Genomic DNA, 19336 nt, shown 5'->3' with positions numbered 1-19336 from the left:
TTCTCCGAGGCAGACACCGGGTGTAGAGCCGTGGCAGTAAAGACTACGACTCCCGTGGTGCAATTGCGGACCCGGCGAAGTGGGCGTTTTCCTCCCAGCGAAAATGGCGGCTCCCTTAACGCTTGTGTTAATTTTGGCTGTGACAATAAGAGCAGTATTATTCCGATCCAGTTTGGCTGAGCTGATTTCGGAGCGGGTTGAAGTCGTATCCCCTCTAAACGCATGGAAACGAGGTTCGTTACTATCTTCTGCCGCCTCCGTTGTTTGGTATAGGCCTCCGTTATGCAGCTAGCTCGTGTGCTAGGCTCCGTTTGGACTGCAGCTCGTTCAACTAAACACGAACATAATGACGGTCCACTAGTTCAGCACGTATACTTTAATAACATTCAGCACATATACTTTAATAACATTCATCACGTATACTTTAATAACATTCAGCACATATACTTTAATAACATTCATCACGTATACTTTAATAACATTCAGCACATATACTTTAATAACTTTCATCACGTATACTTTAATAACATTCATCACGTATACTTTAATAACATTCATCACGTATACTTTAATAACATTCATCGCGTATACTTTATTAACATTCAGCACGTATACTTTATTAACATTCAGCACGTATACTTTATTAACATTCAGCACGTATACTTTATTAACATTCAGCACGTATTACACAGCTGTCTCTTCTTCTAGTACAGTCCGACCTATGAACATTATTGCCTGTCACCAGTAAGGTGCGAGTGGCACCGGCCGTCTCAGCTGGGGTTGCCAGTTTGGACCAACCAAACCTGATCCCACACTAACGTTAACGAATTATTTACATCCAACTTTAGTATCCATTAGGACACATGAACATAAATATGGCGTTTGCATTTCTGCAACCCACGTTACATTTTGTTGGCTATGTTTGGAGCCCTTACGCAACTTCTGTCCTTCTGTCCAGTTGTGGAGGGGCTTGCACTGCTGGACCTCGGTGTCTCTCCCTACTCAGGAGATGTATTCCATGAAGTAAGTTCCTTTATCTCTTTATATTGTCTGTCGGCATGTTGCGTCTGCTGTGGTGACCTTTTTGCTTCTTGTGCTTATTATTCTATTTGTAGTTTATATATTTTAAGTGTGCAGCTAAATATGCCACAGGGTTAATATAAGGTAATAGGCAAAAATAAATGACTCCGTGAATGTGTCAGAATCACCTTTAACAATAAGGTTTGTTTGACATGCAGACCGACCAACCCAGTGCTGTTTGTGACATGTACTACCAGGTGCTAAGCAGGAACAATGTTGGCTATAAAAAAATTAATAATATACAGTCAAAGGCAATCGAAACTAAAATTATATAAGAAAATCATAAAGTAGAAATGCAGCAAATAAGAGCAGTTATAGTAAAACTACTATTAATAATTGCAGCAAATTCAATTGGAATAATCATTAAAAGTACCAAATTAAGTACCATTAAAAGTGAGGGAAATCCTAAACATGTTAATGAAAGAAAATGTTTTATCTGTTTTGTGAAAACGGTGACAGGAGCCTGATGGATGTTTATGTAGTAGATTATCTGAAACATAGTTTGTTCAGAATACTTCATTGTCTATTCTTGTTACATAAAATGGGAATTTTTCTTTGGCACTGATATATAAATAATCACACAGTACACACTCACATTAAATGGCACTCACAGCTACACAACAATAGAACTATGCAATAATATGCAGTTCTAAATCAATTACAAAACAGCAAAGTAATAGTAAAACTTTATAATCAATTCTAAGGTAATCAGACAGTGAAGATCTAATATGGTCTCATTTATTTGTGTTGGTGTTCTTGCTGCTGTATTTTGCTGACGTAGTTTGTTTTAGTTGTAACTAGAGGTGTCTTCAACTAAGGATTTTCATAATCGAATCTGATTCATCATATTTTCCCTTTAGTCGACTAATAGTCGAATCATTTTTTAAATTTATTTATCTAGAGCACCTTAAACGGGATCCCGTTCTCATTCAGGACTTTTTTCCACTTCAAAGTAAAAACCTAAACCTCAGATAAATGAATAAACATGGTAGGTTGGCTTTATTCAGCTTTTATTTATTCACTTATTTATTTTTTTAAGAAACATTAGAGAACAAAAAAAGTCACCGTCAGTGCGCATATCGAACTGTCAGACAGGCACTGTGCAAAATATTTTAAATAAAATATGCCTGCCTGAAAAGTAAAAAAAAATTGCCACACAACAGCAAAACAATTATAACTAAAGGTTCATGTAACGGGGTCTAAAAAGCAAACAACAATAAAAAATGTTTATAGGCCTACTTGCCGAGACACACTGCGATGAAACGACACAACACTGGTTTTTTTTTTTTCTTCGCCTTACGCGTTTTAAATGGTATGCCATGTTGGTTGTTGTCGTGTGAAATGAAAGACGTTGATGACATAACTTGCACTTTACTTTGTTTGATTCATCTTTATCTATTTCAAAATACTTTTGAAGTTTTTTAGTATCCATTATAATCTCGGCAGATGCTGACTATCCTGTAGCGTGTTCAGCTCCGCTCATTTGGATTGTGCAACTGCAGGGTGTGATGTATTAATGTGTAGTAAGGAAGATGCCTATTGTTAATGCACACACATCATTTTAAAATATTTATTAACAGAAATTAGGATGATTTTGTTTGACAAAAGGCTATATATAACGAAAACAAAGACATTTAATGTAACAGCTAATGCTTAGCAGCATCTTTGGGCACCACCATTCAGTTAGAATGGTACATTCGACTATGACGTTCATAGTCAACTAGGGGTATAGTCGACTATAGTCGAATCAGCCACTATTGCAGGTCACCCCTAGTTGTAACAATGTATTACTGTGGTAAAAAACTAGGGGTGGGCATAGATTAATTTTTTAAATCTAGATTAATCTCACTGAAATCTTGAAATTAATGTAGATTAATCTAGATTAATCTATATTAAAATGGCTCATATGCGTGCTACCCAAGTAATGATTAAAAGTCAGTTTTTGAGATAGGGTTTCTTAATACAGAGGGTGCATTAGACCAGGGGCTCATCTCCTGTTTCCAAAATGCATCAATGACTGCTTGAGGAAGCTGTTCTACTTTGATACTTGAAGAAAAAAAAAACATGCTCAATAAAATGTAGGCTACTCGTGTTCAACGGTTTACTCAGTTAAACATGAATTTGTAAGCCTACATACTGAACATTAAATAACATGTTTATTCAGCTAAACATGATATTTGAAATGTAAGCCAACATTTAGTACATTTAACCTCACAAACGTAATTTTCAAAAGTCAGTTTTGGTCCTCTGTAGTTTTAACAGTTAAAAAGAAATATTTAAATAGCGACGAATCTAGCGCTAGGACCATGCAGAAAACGACCGCTCCGAGCTCCGCTCCGGTAACACTTTGCGTTCCTAAAAATGAATTTTCCATGAAGCAAACCTGGCGACTTCGTGGCTGCATCCATGTAAACACCCATACGATTAATTCACAGGTTTGAAAACTCGTTCTCGCCCCCTATTGTGCAATTTGGTTAGGAATACAACCGAGCTAAACTATCAAGTTGAAAGTCATCCTAGTTTGTTTACCCATTTTGACGCAGTTCCCAACCCAACTTTAAAAATAGATTAACGGCGATAATTTTTATATCGCCCGATAAGAGTATCAAATTAACGACCGCCGTTAACGGCCCACCACTATAAAAAACTAAACATTGGATTAATTTCTTAGCATCTCGATGTAATTAGAGGCAAGATCTCTCGTGCTATATTCTTTAGAGGATAAACATTTTTTTAGTAATGTTATTCATATCTGGTTAGAATATTAAATCAGTCCCAAGCAGAGCCGGAGTGGCTAATCGGGATATTCGGGAGGATTCCCGATGGGCTGGCTCGTGTCAATCTCTAGTTTGGGCCGATTGGGAGGGGAAAATAATTTTGGGCCGGATTTGGGCATACAACTCCTGGGCTGAAAAAGTGGCCCACTCCGGCCCTGGTCCCAAGTTACACCAAGATTTCTAACTTTTGCTTTTGTTTGGCACATGGAACGATGGTAAAAGAGAACAAAAGTGAAAACCAAATTCCTTTTCCTCTTCTTTCAGACACCACTTGTTATATACCTCTTTCATTTTGTGGTTGACTATGCAGACATTGTATTTATGGTGAGTACATTGGAGTTTAATGGTAAGTATAACCTTTTTATGCAAAGCTTCACCCCTCAAAATATTTAAGACAAAGAATCATATGACATAAGCAGCCTGATCCGAACATCTGGTGCTGTCATTGCTGTCTCTGACACATGTTTCCAAGTTGCACTTTGATTCTTTGTTTATCCTGATGTCTAGACTCCACATATCTTCCTTATTGTAACTGCTGGTGGCCCCACTGACGGTTTGGCAGATGACTTCTTTTTACAGCTTCTTGTTTCAGACAAAGCTACTGATCATTTTGTCTGGGGCCACATTTCACGCTTGACTAATGTGTAGTGTGAGTGTAGAGATCATAGCCAACACAGTGTACCGTGAGTGTAGAGATCACAGTGTACCGTGAGTGTAGAGATCACAGTGTAGCGTGAGTGTAGAGATCATAGCCAACACAGTGTAGCGTGAGTGTAGAGATCACAGTGTAGCGAGTGTAGAGCGTAAGAGATCTCTAGAGATTGTAGAGTGTAGAGCTCTAGAGATCACAGCCAACACAGTGTAGTGTGAGTGTAGAGATCACAGCCAACACAGTGTAGCGTGAGTGTAGAGATCACAGTGTAGCGTGAGTGTAGAGCGTAAGAGATCTCTAGAGAGTGTAGAGCTCTAGAGATCACAGCCAACACAGTGTAGTGTGAGTGTAGAGATCACAGCCAACACAGTGTAGTGTGAGTGTAGATCACAGTGTAATGTGAGTGTAGATCACAGTGTAGTGTGAGTGTAGATTACAGTGTAGCGTGAGTGTAGAGATTACAGTGTAGCGTGAGTGTAGAGATTACAGTATAGCGTGAGTGTAGAGATTACAGTGTAGCGTGAGTGTAGAGATTTCAGTGTAGCGTGAGTGTAGATTACAGTGTAGATTACAGTGTAGCGTGAATGTAGATTACAGTGTAGCGTGAGTGTAGATTACAGTGTAGCGTGAATGTAGATTACTTTGTCACTCTGTGAGTCCACCATGCTGCAGCTCTTGTCTCATCACTCCCATCTACACGTAAACATAATAAACAAATATTTTGCACGTTAGAAGTTCTTCTAGCAAGTGATTGTGTTCCAACACAGTGCAGTCACTGATATACTGTAGAGTCTCTGCAGGAACTCAGAGCGAAATCCTCACCGTTCCAAGACGACTTTACTGCTTTTGTACAGTCTTCTCCTGCACATGTTGCACTGTGTATAGCTGTGTACACTTCACGTGAACGTCACGCCACTGGGCATGTTGCTTGCACATATATCACGGGGTGGCACTTCTCCCGCACGTGTGTGCATTTTACATGCATCGACCAGTCAAGTTCCTGCAATGGGTGCTCGACATGGGCATAAATGGGCATGATCTGCCAAAGATGAAGACATTTAGATGACAAAGTGGAAGGGAGAATGTGTCTGGATCATCTTCTGTCTCACCGCCACCGCCTTCGTCGTCATGCTGCTGTTTATTCCTGCCTCACAGATAGTGGACGGGATCACGGCGGTGGCTCTTTATCTGGCTGTGCAGGACTACAACAAGAATGTGGTGAGTGTTGATGAGTGTTGATGAGTGTTGATGAGTGTTGGAGAGTGTTGGAGAGTGTTGGAGAGTGTTGGAGAGTGTTGGTGAGTGTTGGTGAGTGTTGGTGAGGGTTGGTGAGGGTTGGAGAGGGTTGGAGAGGGTTGGAGAGTGTTGGAGAGTGTTGGAGAGTGTTGGAGAGTGTTGGAGAGTGTTGGTGAGTGTGGCCTTGGTTCACTGCTGTTTGTCAGGGCTCTGCTGTACCACAGAAGAGAATAAGAATCTTCATGTTTAGACAAAGAGATAGATGAAAATATGCTGTTATTGCCCCTTAGGGGGTTGATTTGTAAACTATATGCTTTACTTTAATGAATAAAAGCCATTGAGTTCCACGTAGCATAAACATATTTGCATTATGCTAATAGGTTTGAACTTGCTGTCAATGTAACGGGTCATTTTTAGATGAAGTATTCCTTTCAACTCCTGAATTCTTTAACATCCCAAATGCTTTTCCTTGCGTTAGTTCAGAAAGCAGAAGTTTGCTCTGGAAGCTGAACGCTACCCTCATGACTGTCTGGAACTTATGCGTTCACCCAAAGAGATGCACTACATTCCACTCAAGGTTGCCATGTTGTGAGTCCTAACTCCTCTCATCTTAAACTGGAGTGTCATTGTTAATTTTCATACTCCAGAGGTCAGGTCTTGTCATATATGAATGTAAATGTTAAAACTTTTTGACTAATGTAGATTCCCACAGGTTGCCTATGGAATTAGCAAAAGGCAAAGTGCAGATAGTGATACAATTTCATGTTCGTTCTGCTGGTCTTTGATTTCCAAATTCTTTGGTCTTCCAGTTACCTGCTGAATCCCTTCACCATCCTGTCATGTGTGGCAAAGTCTACATGTGGATTAAACAACGCCGTTGTGGCGATTTTCATCCTCTCTACGCTAAAAGGTAAACGCTCTCTACCTGTGTGCTGTATAATCCGTGTATCATTTGTTCATTTGATATTCAACTGAAAATCTAAATCGGAAAATCAAAAAAAACAATTCATTATTTTGTTTTTTGTTTTGAATATAAAAGCAAAAAAACAAACCAGGCTTGTATTTTTCTGTTTTTTATTTGATGATCCAAACAAAAATTGCAAAATAAAAAAACGGATTTGGAGCCAAACTTGATTTTGATTTTTTAACTTGTCCCATTTGTGTGCCCCGGAAGTTACTGATTTGTTTATTCTTTGTGGGCTTCGTTTGACTGCGGTAAAGTTGATTTCACGTTCGCATATTCGCATATTTGGAATTCTTTCTTCAATAATTTTAAGACAGTATCAGCAAAAGTACCAAAATGTGCAAATTCTCATTTCTGGCAAACAAAACAAATACCTACAACTTTGTTTACGCCAGGAATATACATGTTTTAAGTTGTAGACAACATTTTATTTAAAATTGTACTATTGTGACCACAACGTCTAAGGCACCGTCTACTAATTACATTAACACGGTTAACACGGACGCAAGTGGCGGTAGTAAAGGCCCCAGAGCACTGCGCACTCTGTTTTTTTTTTCTTCAATAATTTCAATATCTTTTCAATGGTCCATCATAAGACCACCAAACAAGTTGTATTACACAAAGTGCAAACTAAGTAACAATCTACAACTTTTATATGGGTATTTCTACCTTGCACCAATTTGTGGTGGTCAGGTCTAATTATGTCTAATAGCTTTTTCCATCAGAACAGCACCAAACAAGTTGTATTACATTAAGCTTATGATGACCAGCAACCTACAACTCAGATATGGGTATTTCTACCTCTTACTTAATAGTGGTGGTGAGTTTTTATCTAATTATTTCAATAGCTTTTCATACTATTCTAATTTTATGAACAGCACCTGTAAATACCCATGTCTGAAATGTAGGCTGTTGTTTAGGATGCACTTTGTGTAATACAACTTCTTAGGTGGTCTTCTGATGGACCATTTAAAAGCTATTGAAATAATAATACAACAACTGAGTACTACAAATTGGTGCAAGGTACAAATACCCATGTAAGAGTTGTAGGTTGTTGTTTAGGATGCACTTAATATATAACTACTTGTTTTTCCTCCCCATGACTGTAGCATACAGAACTAGACTGAGAGACTAGCTATTTAATATTGTCATCAATATTGAACCTTTTCACAATATTCAAATTGTCTGAAATATATCAGTCTGCGTGCAATGAATGAGTATAATATACAAGTTTCACCTTTTGAATGGAATTACTGAAATAAATAATATACCAATATCTGTGTAACGTGGTGGAAGTCAAGGTTGGACACAATCGCGATAAAGAGCTGGCACCTACTTTAACGGAGCTAGTCTCCTCTAACTGAACCGCGCGCATTCGGAGAGTGCGTGACTTACGAGGCATACCGAGAACACACTTCACAGAAACACTCACGAAGTAATATAAAAGACCACAGCGATTATGAAAGGAAAACACGTTTAAATAAGTATGAATGCTGAAATAATACAAGGCACAGAAAACACGGCAGAGACTAAAGTAAACGAGCACTACAAAACACAACGACAAATAACACCGGACCACTAGATACACAAGGGAACACCACTGCAGTAAAGTTGAGATACCCCTCGCTGCAGAAGCAAAAGTCCAGGGGGTGGAGCTGGATCTAGATCCAACTCCTCCCACCGTGGTGTTTTCATTGGTCTGAAGTAATTGCACTACGCAGAGTTGTATCAGGTCAGTTGTCGTCCTAAATTGCTATTCTTATTTACTCACTTGCCGTTCATTTGTGAACAATCACAAATGTAAAAGTAAGTTCATAATAAAACAATTTTCATCTTGCTAATGCTAGTAACTAGTTTCCTTTGGTGATTATTAGTGGTGGGCCGTTAACGGCGGTCGTTAATTTGATACTCTTATCGGGCGATATAAAAATTATCGTCGTTAATCTATTCTTATAGTTGGGCTGGAAACTGGGTCAAAATGGGTAAGCAAACTATGATGACTTTCAACTTGATAGTTTAGCTCGGCTGTATTCCTAACCAAATTGCACAGTAGGGGGCAAGAACGAGTTTTCAAACCTGTGAATTAATCGTATGGGTGTTTACATGGATGCAGCCACGAAGTCGCCAGGTTTGCTTCATGGAAAATTCATTTTTAGGAACGTAAAGTGTTACCGGAGCGGAGCTCGGAGCGGTCGTTTTCTGCATGGTCCTAGCGCTAGATTTGTCGCTATTTAAATATTTATTTTTAACCGTTAAAACTGCAGAGGACCAAAACCGGCTTTTGAAAAAGTCCCCCCCAAATTACGTCCGTGAGGTTAAATGTACTAAATGTTGGCTTACATTTCAAATATCATGTTTAGCTGAATAAACATGTTATCAACCCCTTTTAATGTACAGTAGGCTATGTTGGCTTACAAATTCATGTTTAACTGAATAAACCGCTGAACACGAGTAACCTACATTTTATTGAGCATGTTTTTTTCTTCAAGTATCAAAGTAGAACAGCTTTCTCAAGCAGTCATTGATTCATTTTGGAAACAGGAAATGAGCCCCTGGTCTAACGCACCCCCTGTATTAAGAAACCCTATCTCAAAAACTGACTTTTAGTCATTACTTGGGTAGCACGCATATGAGCCATTTTAATATAGATTAATCTAGATTAATCTAGATTAATTTCAAGATTTTAGTGAGATTAATCTAGATTTAAAAAATTAATCTATGCCCACCCCTAGTGATTATACAAAATCTGACTGTTTCTGTTAGCACGAACAGAACAACCACTGTTAAGTTTATCTAATCTAGGTGTCTAAGTAAGTGACGCCTAGAACTGATGTTAGAAGACGAGTGATTAGCTAAACATACTACAGATGCATTAAATACTGTATGTTGTGTTCTTCATATTGGACATAAACTGTTAAATTAATTAGTGTTTGCTGTAGTTACTTATAATTTGTAATGGTTGTGCCGCATGGACACTTCGAGGGGGGTTATTATTCAGTAGTGCGTGCATGTAACGGCTATGATCCTCATTAACCAGTTCACTGAAAAACTTCACAACATATATAATGCTATTTATATTTTTCCATCCATTTATAGATTCATATCACAGTTTTGAAAAAAGGACAGATGCTTTCAGTTGTGCAGTGCACTACTTGTTGCAGTAAATACCACTGTCCATTCTGCACACCTGAAGTGTACCGTCCTAACGAAAAAAGTAATTTTCATTAAAGGTAAAAAAATGAAATGGTACATATTTAAGAAATGTACTGTACTTTATTATGTTGGCAATCACAGATCATTATTCCTGTCCACTTTTACATTTTCTTGTAAACTGTAAAAAAATGTGTATTGTGTTATTTAAATAAGATTTAAAGAACATTTTGATCTTTAAACGGTAAAAGTCTTAAGGGTGAATTTATTGGATTTATATTTCCTGGTCGGAAAACGTAAGCAACATGTAGGAGGAGTTGGATTAGATGCAGCTCCGCCCCCTGGACTTTTGCTTCTGCAGCGACGGGTACTTGGTAAAGTTGGTTTCACGTTCGCATATTCAGAATTCGGTGCCTTAGACGTTGCAGAGGTGACAGCAGTTATTTTAAATAACATGTTATCTACCATTTAAAATACGCCTATTCCTGAGTTGTAGGTGGTTGTTTATGTTGCCAGAAATTAGAATTTGCATATTTTGGCACTTTTGCTATAACTGTCTTTAAGCTATTGAAGAACAAATTCTGAATATGCGAACGTGAAACCAACTTTACTGCAGTATTTGATGCAACGTGCACGAAATATCTGCATGCATCCGACCACCTTCAAATAAGTCTTTAATTAAACTAGTATGTGGTTCCAGGCCGGTCATGTTGTTTATACCTATATAGACCGTTATTCCAATGTCTAGGCTACAATCAGAGTAGAACAAGTAACACTGCAGTGCACTCCCGTGCAAACGAAGCCCACAAAGAATAAACAAATCAGTAACTTCCAGGGCACACAAATGGGTCAAGATAAAAAATCAAAATCAAGTTCGGCTCCGAATCCGTTTTTTTATTTTGTTATTTTTGTTTGTATTATCAAATAAAAAACAGAAAAATACAAGCCTGATTTGTTTTTTTGTTTTTATATTCAAAACGTAAAACAAAATAATGAATAGTGTTTTTGATTTTCCGATTTTAATTTTCAGTTGAATATCAAATGAACGAATGATACATGGATTCTCTATGTCCAAATCCTTTGATCACAAACTTCAGCCTGAACTTTACTTCCATTGTACGAGCAAAATGGCACTGTGTGCACAACGCTAAGTTCAGCGTCTCTCCAGATTTCACTGCTTCGTAATTACAGTAAGTTGTGAAGCGTGACCCTAGATTTACATACGCTTTAATCGTAAATACAGTATTAAAAAACTAACAATGTTCTTGTGCTTACAGCATCAGAAAGAGTGATTGCGTTACCGAAATGTGCTGCGGTGGAGGCTGCGCTGCCTCAGCTTATCGTACACAACACCCCACACTACACCCCACAACACCCCACTGTGCTGCCACTGCTCCACCACTGCGTGAAATAAAAAAAAGTCGGTCGTAACTCCGGTCCGTCATTAAGCGGGGACTCTCTGTATTAGTGTACTGATTCACACTAGAGCTGGACGATAACTCAATATCAACATACATCGTGATAGAAAATGTTTAAATAACGGTGATACGATTTTTAAACATGTTTTCAATATTTCGATAAACGCTGATTGATAATGTACACCACGTGCACGCAGCCAGTGCTCAGCGACAGCAGGCTATACTAGTTTTGTTTTGGCTCCAACATGACACGTACTAGCTGCAAAATAAGTACCACTAACCTCAATATAAATGTGACTGAACGAGCATCGACGAGCGATAATAAAGCAGACGAAAAGGGGAAAGACTAATTCTGTGGTGTGGAAGTGGATCGGCTATCGAAGATCTTAATATTGACAAAGCCGACTAGTTTATTTGACAGTGGTGTTGTGCCTCATGTTTACATATGAAGGCTGAATACAAATAAAAGGTTGATGGATTTATTTATTTTTCTAAAGTAAGTATAGTTTTATAGGAGGAGGTTTCATATACCGGTACTGACGATGTTAATGAGGAAGTGTCCGTTTTCAGTTGTGTTTTTAGTGCCACTTAGTAAAATAAATGGAAAGAAATTGTCTCAAAATATGGTTTTACAAAAAAAAAAAATCAGAAATTGGACTTGGTGCAATCAGCAAAATTGCAATCAATGCATCTCTAGTATTAATGTAGTTCTATCAAGTAATTTTGTGCTGCATAAATAAATTATGGTAGTTACAGATTTTGCTAAATATAGTTTGAGATCTGAAAACCGTGCTTTCTAAGATATTTTGACAATTTTCTCACGATTTCATTTAAACCTTTTTTATGGGAAAGTGTAAATATTCATTGTTGATAAAGATTAAAAATGTCATAATAAGTTATTTGGAATACAACAGTCAGGTTTTTTCTTTAAAGATCTCATTGATTGAATAGACGTTTTCATATGATTTAGGTGAGCTGGTATGGACTGAGCCCTGTTCACATTCTCCAGTTCTACACAACTCCCTCCGTTAGTATGGGGACAATGAAATTTAGATTTTTTGCAGTGTATTCAAGCTCCTTGCATAAACAGTGAACACTTTACCATGGATGTTGATGTACGTTCTGTGTTTACCTTTCGGTAATGGACTTACAATTAAGCAAAGGAATCGGTAGCTCACCATGAAACAACCTTAAATAACGTCCATTATCTCTAGAATCCAACACGACCATATATACACCCTGTTTCGATCAGGTTTTAGCCTAGGTGTTGCCTATCATTTTTTGCTAATGGCTTTTTGTTGTGCTTGTATATGTTTTCAGGAAGTGCCTTGTTGAGTGCAATATTCTTGGCTTTGGCAACCTATCAGAGTATTTACCCTCTCACGCTATTTGCCCCAGGCCTTCTCTTCCTGTTACAGGTGAACACTCAACATTGTGGCAGCTTTATCATATGTACAGACAATTATGCAACCAAAAAAAGGCAGATGCAGATCAGTGTTCTTGTAAAGATTTGTAAGTTAAAAACATGTATTGTCCTCTTTTTATCAGTGTGTCTCATTTCTGGGTTTTCTTCTCTCTTCTTTCAGAGATTGTACATCCCCGTGAACCCATGTAGAAGCAGCTTCTGGCTCTTCACTGTCCAGTACGCCGTCATGTTCGTGGGCAGTCTGCTCGTCATCGTCTGCCTGTCCTTCTTCCTGTTGGGATCCTGGGACTTCATCCCATCTGTCTATGGATTCATGTCAGTTCGCCTGTTTTCCTGTCTTATCTTTACTCAGTTATTTAATGTTCCTCCCAATTACCAAATAATCGAGTTCATTAGATGATACTTGAGTTAGAATAACTAACTCTAAATAGTTTTATAAATGTGTGTGTGTGTGTGTGTGTGTGTGTGTGTGTGTGTGTGCGTGCGTGCGTGTCTTTGCTCCACAGCCTCTCAGTGCCAGACCTCACTCCAAACATTGGCCTCTTCTGGTATTTCTTTGCTGAGATGTTCGAACACTTCCGTTTCTTCTTCATCTGTGTCTTCCAGATTAACGTCTTCTTCTACACCATCCCGCTCTCTGTCAAATTAAAGTAAGTGTGTCATGGAGTAATCACTTTTACTGGATTGAACTGGAATTACACAGTGAAAAATCCTATAATATTGTATATAATATTTTGAGCATTTGGGAGAGGAATTATTATTTATTATTATTGTTATGATTTTTATTTTTTTACTTTATATATAAACAAACCATTAGATTGAAGTGCCTTTGTTCATTGTATTTTCACTGGTACTGAATATCCAGTCATAACATAGTCATGCATTCTGAGGAACTAAAGGAACCCTTGTTGGGCTTGTTGGGCCGTACTTGACTAACTGGTCTGTGTATCAGTGGAGTGGCTCATTCAAATCCAAGCTAACAGCAGCATCTGATCTTCAATGACTGCATTCCAACTCTGGTTTGAACCCCCCCCCCCCCCCCCCCCCCCCTCTACAGGGAACATCCGGTGTTTCTCATCTTCATGCAAATTGCCATCATCTCCATCTTTAAGTCGTACCCCACTGTGGGGGACATGGCGCTCTATATGGCCTTTCTGCCCGTCTGGAATCATCTCTACAGATGTGAGTATTAGCCAGGCTGGAGTTCTCTGTCCTAGCTTGTATGGGAATCTACACGAGTTCCTTTGAGTTCCTAATTGGTTAATGCTAAATAGTCTCTACTAGATCTCTACTAAGTTAAACATCACTGTTGTTGGTTAGCAGTTCCTTCATTATTTTAAGGTATGAATGTTTTAAATACAGGAATTTTTTTCATGTGTACTTGTATCTTTATTGCCACCCTTAAGTACATAATAAATGATTATGTATTCGTGATTATATGCAACCACCTAACTAATTCATCTTTGAATTAATTTTATGCCATGCTTGTTCTGCCTGTTCTGGGATCTTTTTTTTTTTTAATGGATTTTTTGTAAGCGTTTTAAGTTCCAGTTCTCTTGTGGTGTTTCCTGCAGTCCTGAGGAACATCTTCTTGGTGTCGTGTGTCTTGCTGGCGTGCACAGCCCTCTTCCCCGTCCTCTGGCACCTGTGGATATATGCAGGCAGCGCCAACTCCAACTTCTACTACGCCATCACACTGCTCTTCAACGTTGGCCAGGTGGGTCGTGGCCTTCTGGAACCTTTTCACTTTGGGGGAATTGAAATGTAAAAAAGTAAATAGCATGGATTGTTTCAGGATGAGATCAGTAGAGGTTGGGAGCAGGCAGTGGTGCTCATGGTGCGAGAATGGTGGTAATTACAGGGGGCGTGGCCTCACAGCCTCTCTTAGCTGCTCCGTGAGGCGTGTGTAAGGCAGGCTGCAGTAGTGATTCTACACTGCGCGACGCAATACGTGAGTGTGAGAGCTGGCAGGAACACACTGGCTATGCAGCAACAGGACACCTGAAGGTTTTAAAAACATTAAGAAAATATCTACCGATACTCTGAATATTCAGAATTCTCCACTCGGCTGGTGAGAGCTGATGCAGGTACAGTGTGGCTCAAGTACGAATGGAAAAAAAAGCTTGTATGTGTTTGACCAACAGCAGCAAGTCCACCCAGCCTGTTCTGTTTTCCTCCATCTCAAATGTCGGCCTCATGGGACTACAGGGTATTTTTCTACCTAACCTGCTTACCTACAACCAAGGAATGAAATAGGTGCCAACAAAGGAATAACGTGTGTTAAAAACCTAATGAATTATCTGACTCTAAATTATTGCATGGTAAGACACTAAGGGAACTAATTTCTCAAACAGCTCAGTGTAGGTTAGAAGATAAACCTAACCAGCTTTATAAAGTTCCTTGTTATATAAACAATAGCCTGCTTGGTTTACCATAAGCTTCACTCGGGGGTGGGCCTAATAAACATGCACCACAGATGGGACACTTTATAAGGACTTGGTGTTGGCATACATTTAACATTATATGATGCTAATTATGAGTTCATCTGACCTACTATAGCTATAACCAAGGAAGACCGTGGTTATAAAGAAGGGAATTAAGAGAGCGTCAAAAGCAGACACACCAAGATCCCTTTATACACCCCAGCATATCAAAGGCACAGCAGTTATAAAAAACAGGTTAACCAATGGGAATCAGGCTGATGGTATAGACAACATACACTCACCGCCCACTTTATTATGTTAATGAGGTCCAACGACTCATTAACGCAAATGTTGAATCAGCCAATCACATGACAGCAACTCAATGCATTTAGGCATGTAGACATGGCCAAGACGATCTGCTGCAGTTCAAACCGAGCATCAGAATGGGGAATAAAGGTGATTTAAGTGACTTTGAACGTGTCATGGTTGTTGGTGCCAGACGGGCTGGTCTGAGTATTTCAAAAACTGCTAATCTACTGGAATTTTCACACACAACCATATCTAGGTTTTACAGAGAATAGTCTGAAAAAGAGAAAATATCCAGTGAGCAGCAGTTCTGAGAGCGCAAATACCTTGTAGATGCCAGAGGTCAGAGGAGAATGGCCAGACTGGTTCGAGCTGATAGAACGGCAACAGTAACTCAAATAACCAGTCGTTACAACTGAGGCATGCAGAAGAGCATCTCTGAACACACAACACGTCGAACCTTGGGGCAGATGAGCTACAGCAGCAGAAGACCACACCGGGTGCCACTCTTGTCTACTAAGAACAGGAAACTGAGGCTACAATTCACACAGGCTAACCAAAATTGGACAATAGAAGATTGGGAAAATGTTGCCTGGTCTGATTAGTCCACCATTTGTTGCCACACATGGTTTCACATAGATCACCAGATCCTGCATCCCCCACAGGAACATCATATGTTGCTGACATGTATTTAACATTTGAATGCACTATGAACTTCACAGGACGCAGTACAACTCTAACTCTGTGTGTCGTCTCTTCTGTATTGTGTGTGTGTGTGTGTGTGTGTGTGTGTGTGTGTGTGTGTCTTCACATGTGTGTGTGTGTGTGGCAGATCCTCCTTGTTTCAGACTACTTCTACGCCTACCTGCGTCGGGAGCACCACCTGAGCCAGGGCCTGTACCTGAGGAGGAAAGATGGCAGCGAAGCCACGCTGGTGTTGAAATGACGTCCAGGGGCCCCAAGAGCGCCCCCCCCCCCCCCCCCCCCCGGCCCCATACGCCCTTTCTGCCTCTCTCCTCTACTTCTCTGTTCTTCTCTCATCTTCCTTGTTCATTTCTTCTGACATTTGCCTCTGTCCTCCTGAAACGGTACACTTCCCCTTTTGGACCAAAGATCCTGTGTGGGAACTTACGAAAAACAGGGAGCCATTGGAGCGCCCCATGACACTGTCACTTTCCATGTGTTTAAATACATGGAAGAACTGTGGAATCTTTGAATTCTGGCAGGATGCTTGTTTACCATGCACAGAGTAATGTTGATGCGCCGTTGTACTGACATGCGGTTCCAACCTTGGCCAGCAGAGGGGAGCAAAGAATATAGATTGGTATGAACTCTAAGACTGCAAACGGCATACAGCTTCACTACCCCAAAAGCCTTTGCATAATGGGAGATAGACTGTATGAATGGCTGGGAGTCATGTGAATGACTGGGAGTCATGTGAATGGTCATGCTTTTTTTTTTCCTTCTGGGTTTGAATTATTTGAAGGTTTTACTGTCTTCTTATTTTTGTTAGCAAAAAGTGCTCCGCTTTCTTAACTAATATAATAACACACTGTATTTTTTTTTATTTATTGGTGTATTTCACACTAATTGTATATTTGTAAAAAAAAAAAAAAAAAAGAAAGAAATTGTTAAAGATAAGTGAGACCGATTTATAAATGTATTTACATTTAAAAGTTTTGTTGACCTGCTGAAGAAGGAACTGGGTGTAACTTGAAAAATCTGCCTGAGATTTTGACAGCTCAGATGATAACTGATGATAACTGACAGCTCAGATGATAACTGATGATATCCAGCTCATATGATCTAGTGCCCTAAATATCCTAGTGTACCCTAGTTGGAACGTGTCCTATCAGTATTAGTGCACTAGGCCAAGCCATGCCAGTGAACTGTGAGTCTTTTTCAGCCGCAACTGGCTATTTATGTCGAGCTTGAAGGCCAGTTGGGGCTAATTGTAAACCTACAGCATCATTAGGTTATTTAAGGGCTCCCATTCCTCACTTGAGTAGTGACAGAATCCTTCCAGAATGCAATGGCATTTTCCACCTCTTTTTTATTTTATTAACAACTCCGTATAGTCTGAATAACTTGTTAATTAACCTGCATTAAAAGAAGTTAATCATCCCAGTTTAGTTTGCCCACAAAGCTTAATATCTCCCAGTATAATGCACTAACATGCTTTTGTCCCTAGATATCTACCATTTTAATATCTGCCCACCTATGATAATGGTACCTAGCAATCTGCTATTTAAAGACTACAGAGTAAGTGAATTGCGTTGTCACCATGAATATATATGCAGCCCATTTTTTGTTAGTTAAAGGCTAGCAGGAGCTCACAGTAATGTGGATTATGTCTGGAATTGAGCCTGTCGGCTAGTTCCTGTAGAATGCTGTGACCATTTGGGTTGTGTTGGACACTACTTACCTGTTTTACAAGCTTTACTCAACTGTGAGCTAGAGGCGATTTGGTAACACACACACTACTGATCAATTGCTATTGATCAACTCCCAATATGTCATTTGATACCAAATTAGTAAACGATTCAGTCCTGCATGAGTGTGAGAAACATGCTGGGGTGTAGTTGCTTGTCAGCATGGTGAACATGAGGAATGTGTGTGCAGAGTCCTTAAATGTTTTTCACTTGTTAACATCAAGATTCAAGCAAGAGGGTAATGTTATTCGTCTGTAGATTATTTATTCAGGAAGTAACCTCTTTGTAGGTGATCAGAGTAAACACCCCTCCAACCTGTGAATCACCTGCAATGATTAACAACACATGCTATAATGTTCAACCTTTGGGTTTGTTTCCTATTGCTCCAGGTCCCATTGTTCTGTTTAGAATTTGAGATTCAGTGGGGATTGAGCCATTTGGAAAGTCAGACTTTTTAAAGTGATTTGTAAGTTACGTAAAGATAAATACCAATAAAAATATTTCTCAAAAAGAGTCTTGTTGGATTTGTAACTCCCGCATATTCAGCTAAGATGGTCCTCTGTCTGTGGCTCTGGAAAGCAGACGTGACTTTCTCATTTTCTGTTGAGAGATTGGTAAGAGCAGACTGTAGCTGGTTCAGGCAGGTTTAGCATAACACACATATCCCAAGAGCTCCTAAAGGGTCAGAGTGCATAGAATGCAGTAAAATTTGCTGCTTAGTGAAGATTGCCAAATCATGAGGTCAACCATAACAAATTGCACATAAGCAAAAAATGTTTTTTTCACAGTAAGTGCAAATAGGCAGCATTCACATAATTAATTGTAATTTTATAATAACTTGTGTTATAAAGTCTTGCCATATAGCCAGCAATCTATAACAATCTAGAACCTACATCATAAAGGTCAGTTTGTTCTGTGCCACTTTAGGTAATAAAAGCACTTTTTTTTTTTTTTTTTTTACCAGATTTCAGATCAAAATAAAACTATTTTCATAAAGCATGATGATACTGTACTTTGGAGACATCTCTTCCCTGGATGACCTCTATGCTATAGGGTGATATGTATGCCTAGATGACATATTTTCCATAACATCACAATCTTGGCTATCCTATTTTATCATAACAATTACACTGTAATTGTATGCTAGTGTTACATTATTTAATTCTTGCACAAAACTCTGAGGGATGTTTCTTTAGGTGTGCTGCATCATGCCTAATCTCATAATTACAGCTACTTTCTGCTGACAACCACTGTAGAACCATTGAACCAGATATTTATACAAGGTATGTCAAGCAACACATTGTTTTCACACACACTTAACTCTTAGCATCTGTTTTTTAGCTATTGGGTTGAGCAAAATAATCATGTTATTGAAAAGAGCACCACAGTGAAAAGGCAAAGCACAAAATATGACAAAGACACTAAATGCATTAACAATGAATCTGAAACAGGTGCTGTAACTGAAGCCATAG

General features: G+C 39.0%; 1 protein-coding gene across 1 annotated transcript; it reads left to right on the top strand.

The window, feature by feature from the left end:
- The first annotated feature begins 65 nt into the window (after window positions 1-65).
- pigu (phosphatidylinositol glycan anchor biosynthesis, class U) lies at window positions 66-18363 on the top strand. Its single transcript, XM_077013768.1, has 12 exons — window positions 66-233; window positions 959-1023; window positions 4122-4181; window positions 5665-5727; window positions 6224-6333; window positions 6555-6655; window positions 12598-12695; window positions 12864-13018; window positions 13210-13353; window positions 13761-13885; window positions 14278-14420; window positions 16265-18363. The coding sequence occupies exons 1-12, from the start codon at window positions 104-106 to the stop codon at window positions 16376-16378; spliced, it is 1308 nt and encodes a 435-aa protein (XP_076869883.1). The 5' UTR covers window positions 66-103; the 3' UTR covers window positions 16379-18363.
- The last annotated feature ends 973 nt before the right edge of the window (window positions 18364-19336 follow it).

The sequence above is a fragment of the Brachyhypopomus gauderio genome, chromosome 8 (genome assembly GCF_052324685.1).
Source record: "Brachyhypopomus gauderio isolate BG-103 chromosome 8, BGAUD_0.2, whole genome shotgun sequence".
NCBI lineage: Eukaryota > Metazoa > Chordata > Actinopteri > Gymnotiformes > Hypopomidae > Brachyhypopomus > Brachyhypopomus gauderio.
Note: the sequence above shows the minus strand (reverse complement) of the source record. Positions and strands in the feature narration are given on the sequence as shown.

Excerpts from the sequence above, each read along its gene's own strand:
- pigu (XM_077013768.1), top strand. The coding sequence starts at position 104 with ATGGCGGCTCCCTTAACGCTTGTGTTAATTTTGGCTGTGACAATAAGA. Across the intron at positions 4,182-5,664 it reads ATGCAGACATTGTATTTATG|ATAGTGGACGGGATCACGGC; the intron begins GTGAGTACATTG and ends CCTGCCTCACAG. Across the intron at positions 5,728-6,223 it reads AGGACTACAACAAGAATGTG|TTCAGAAAGCAGAAGTTTGC; the intron begins GTGAGTGTTGAT and ends TCCTTGCGTTAG.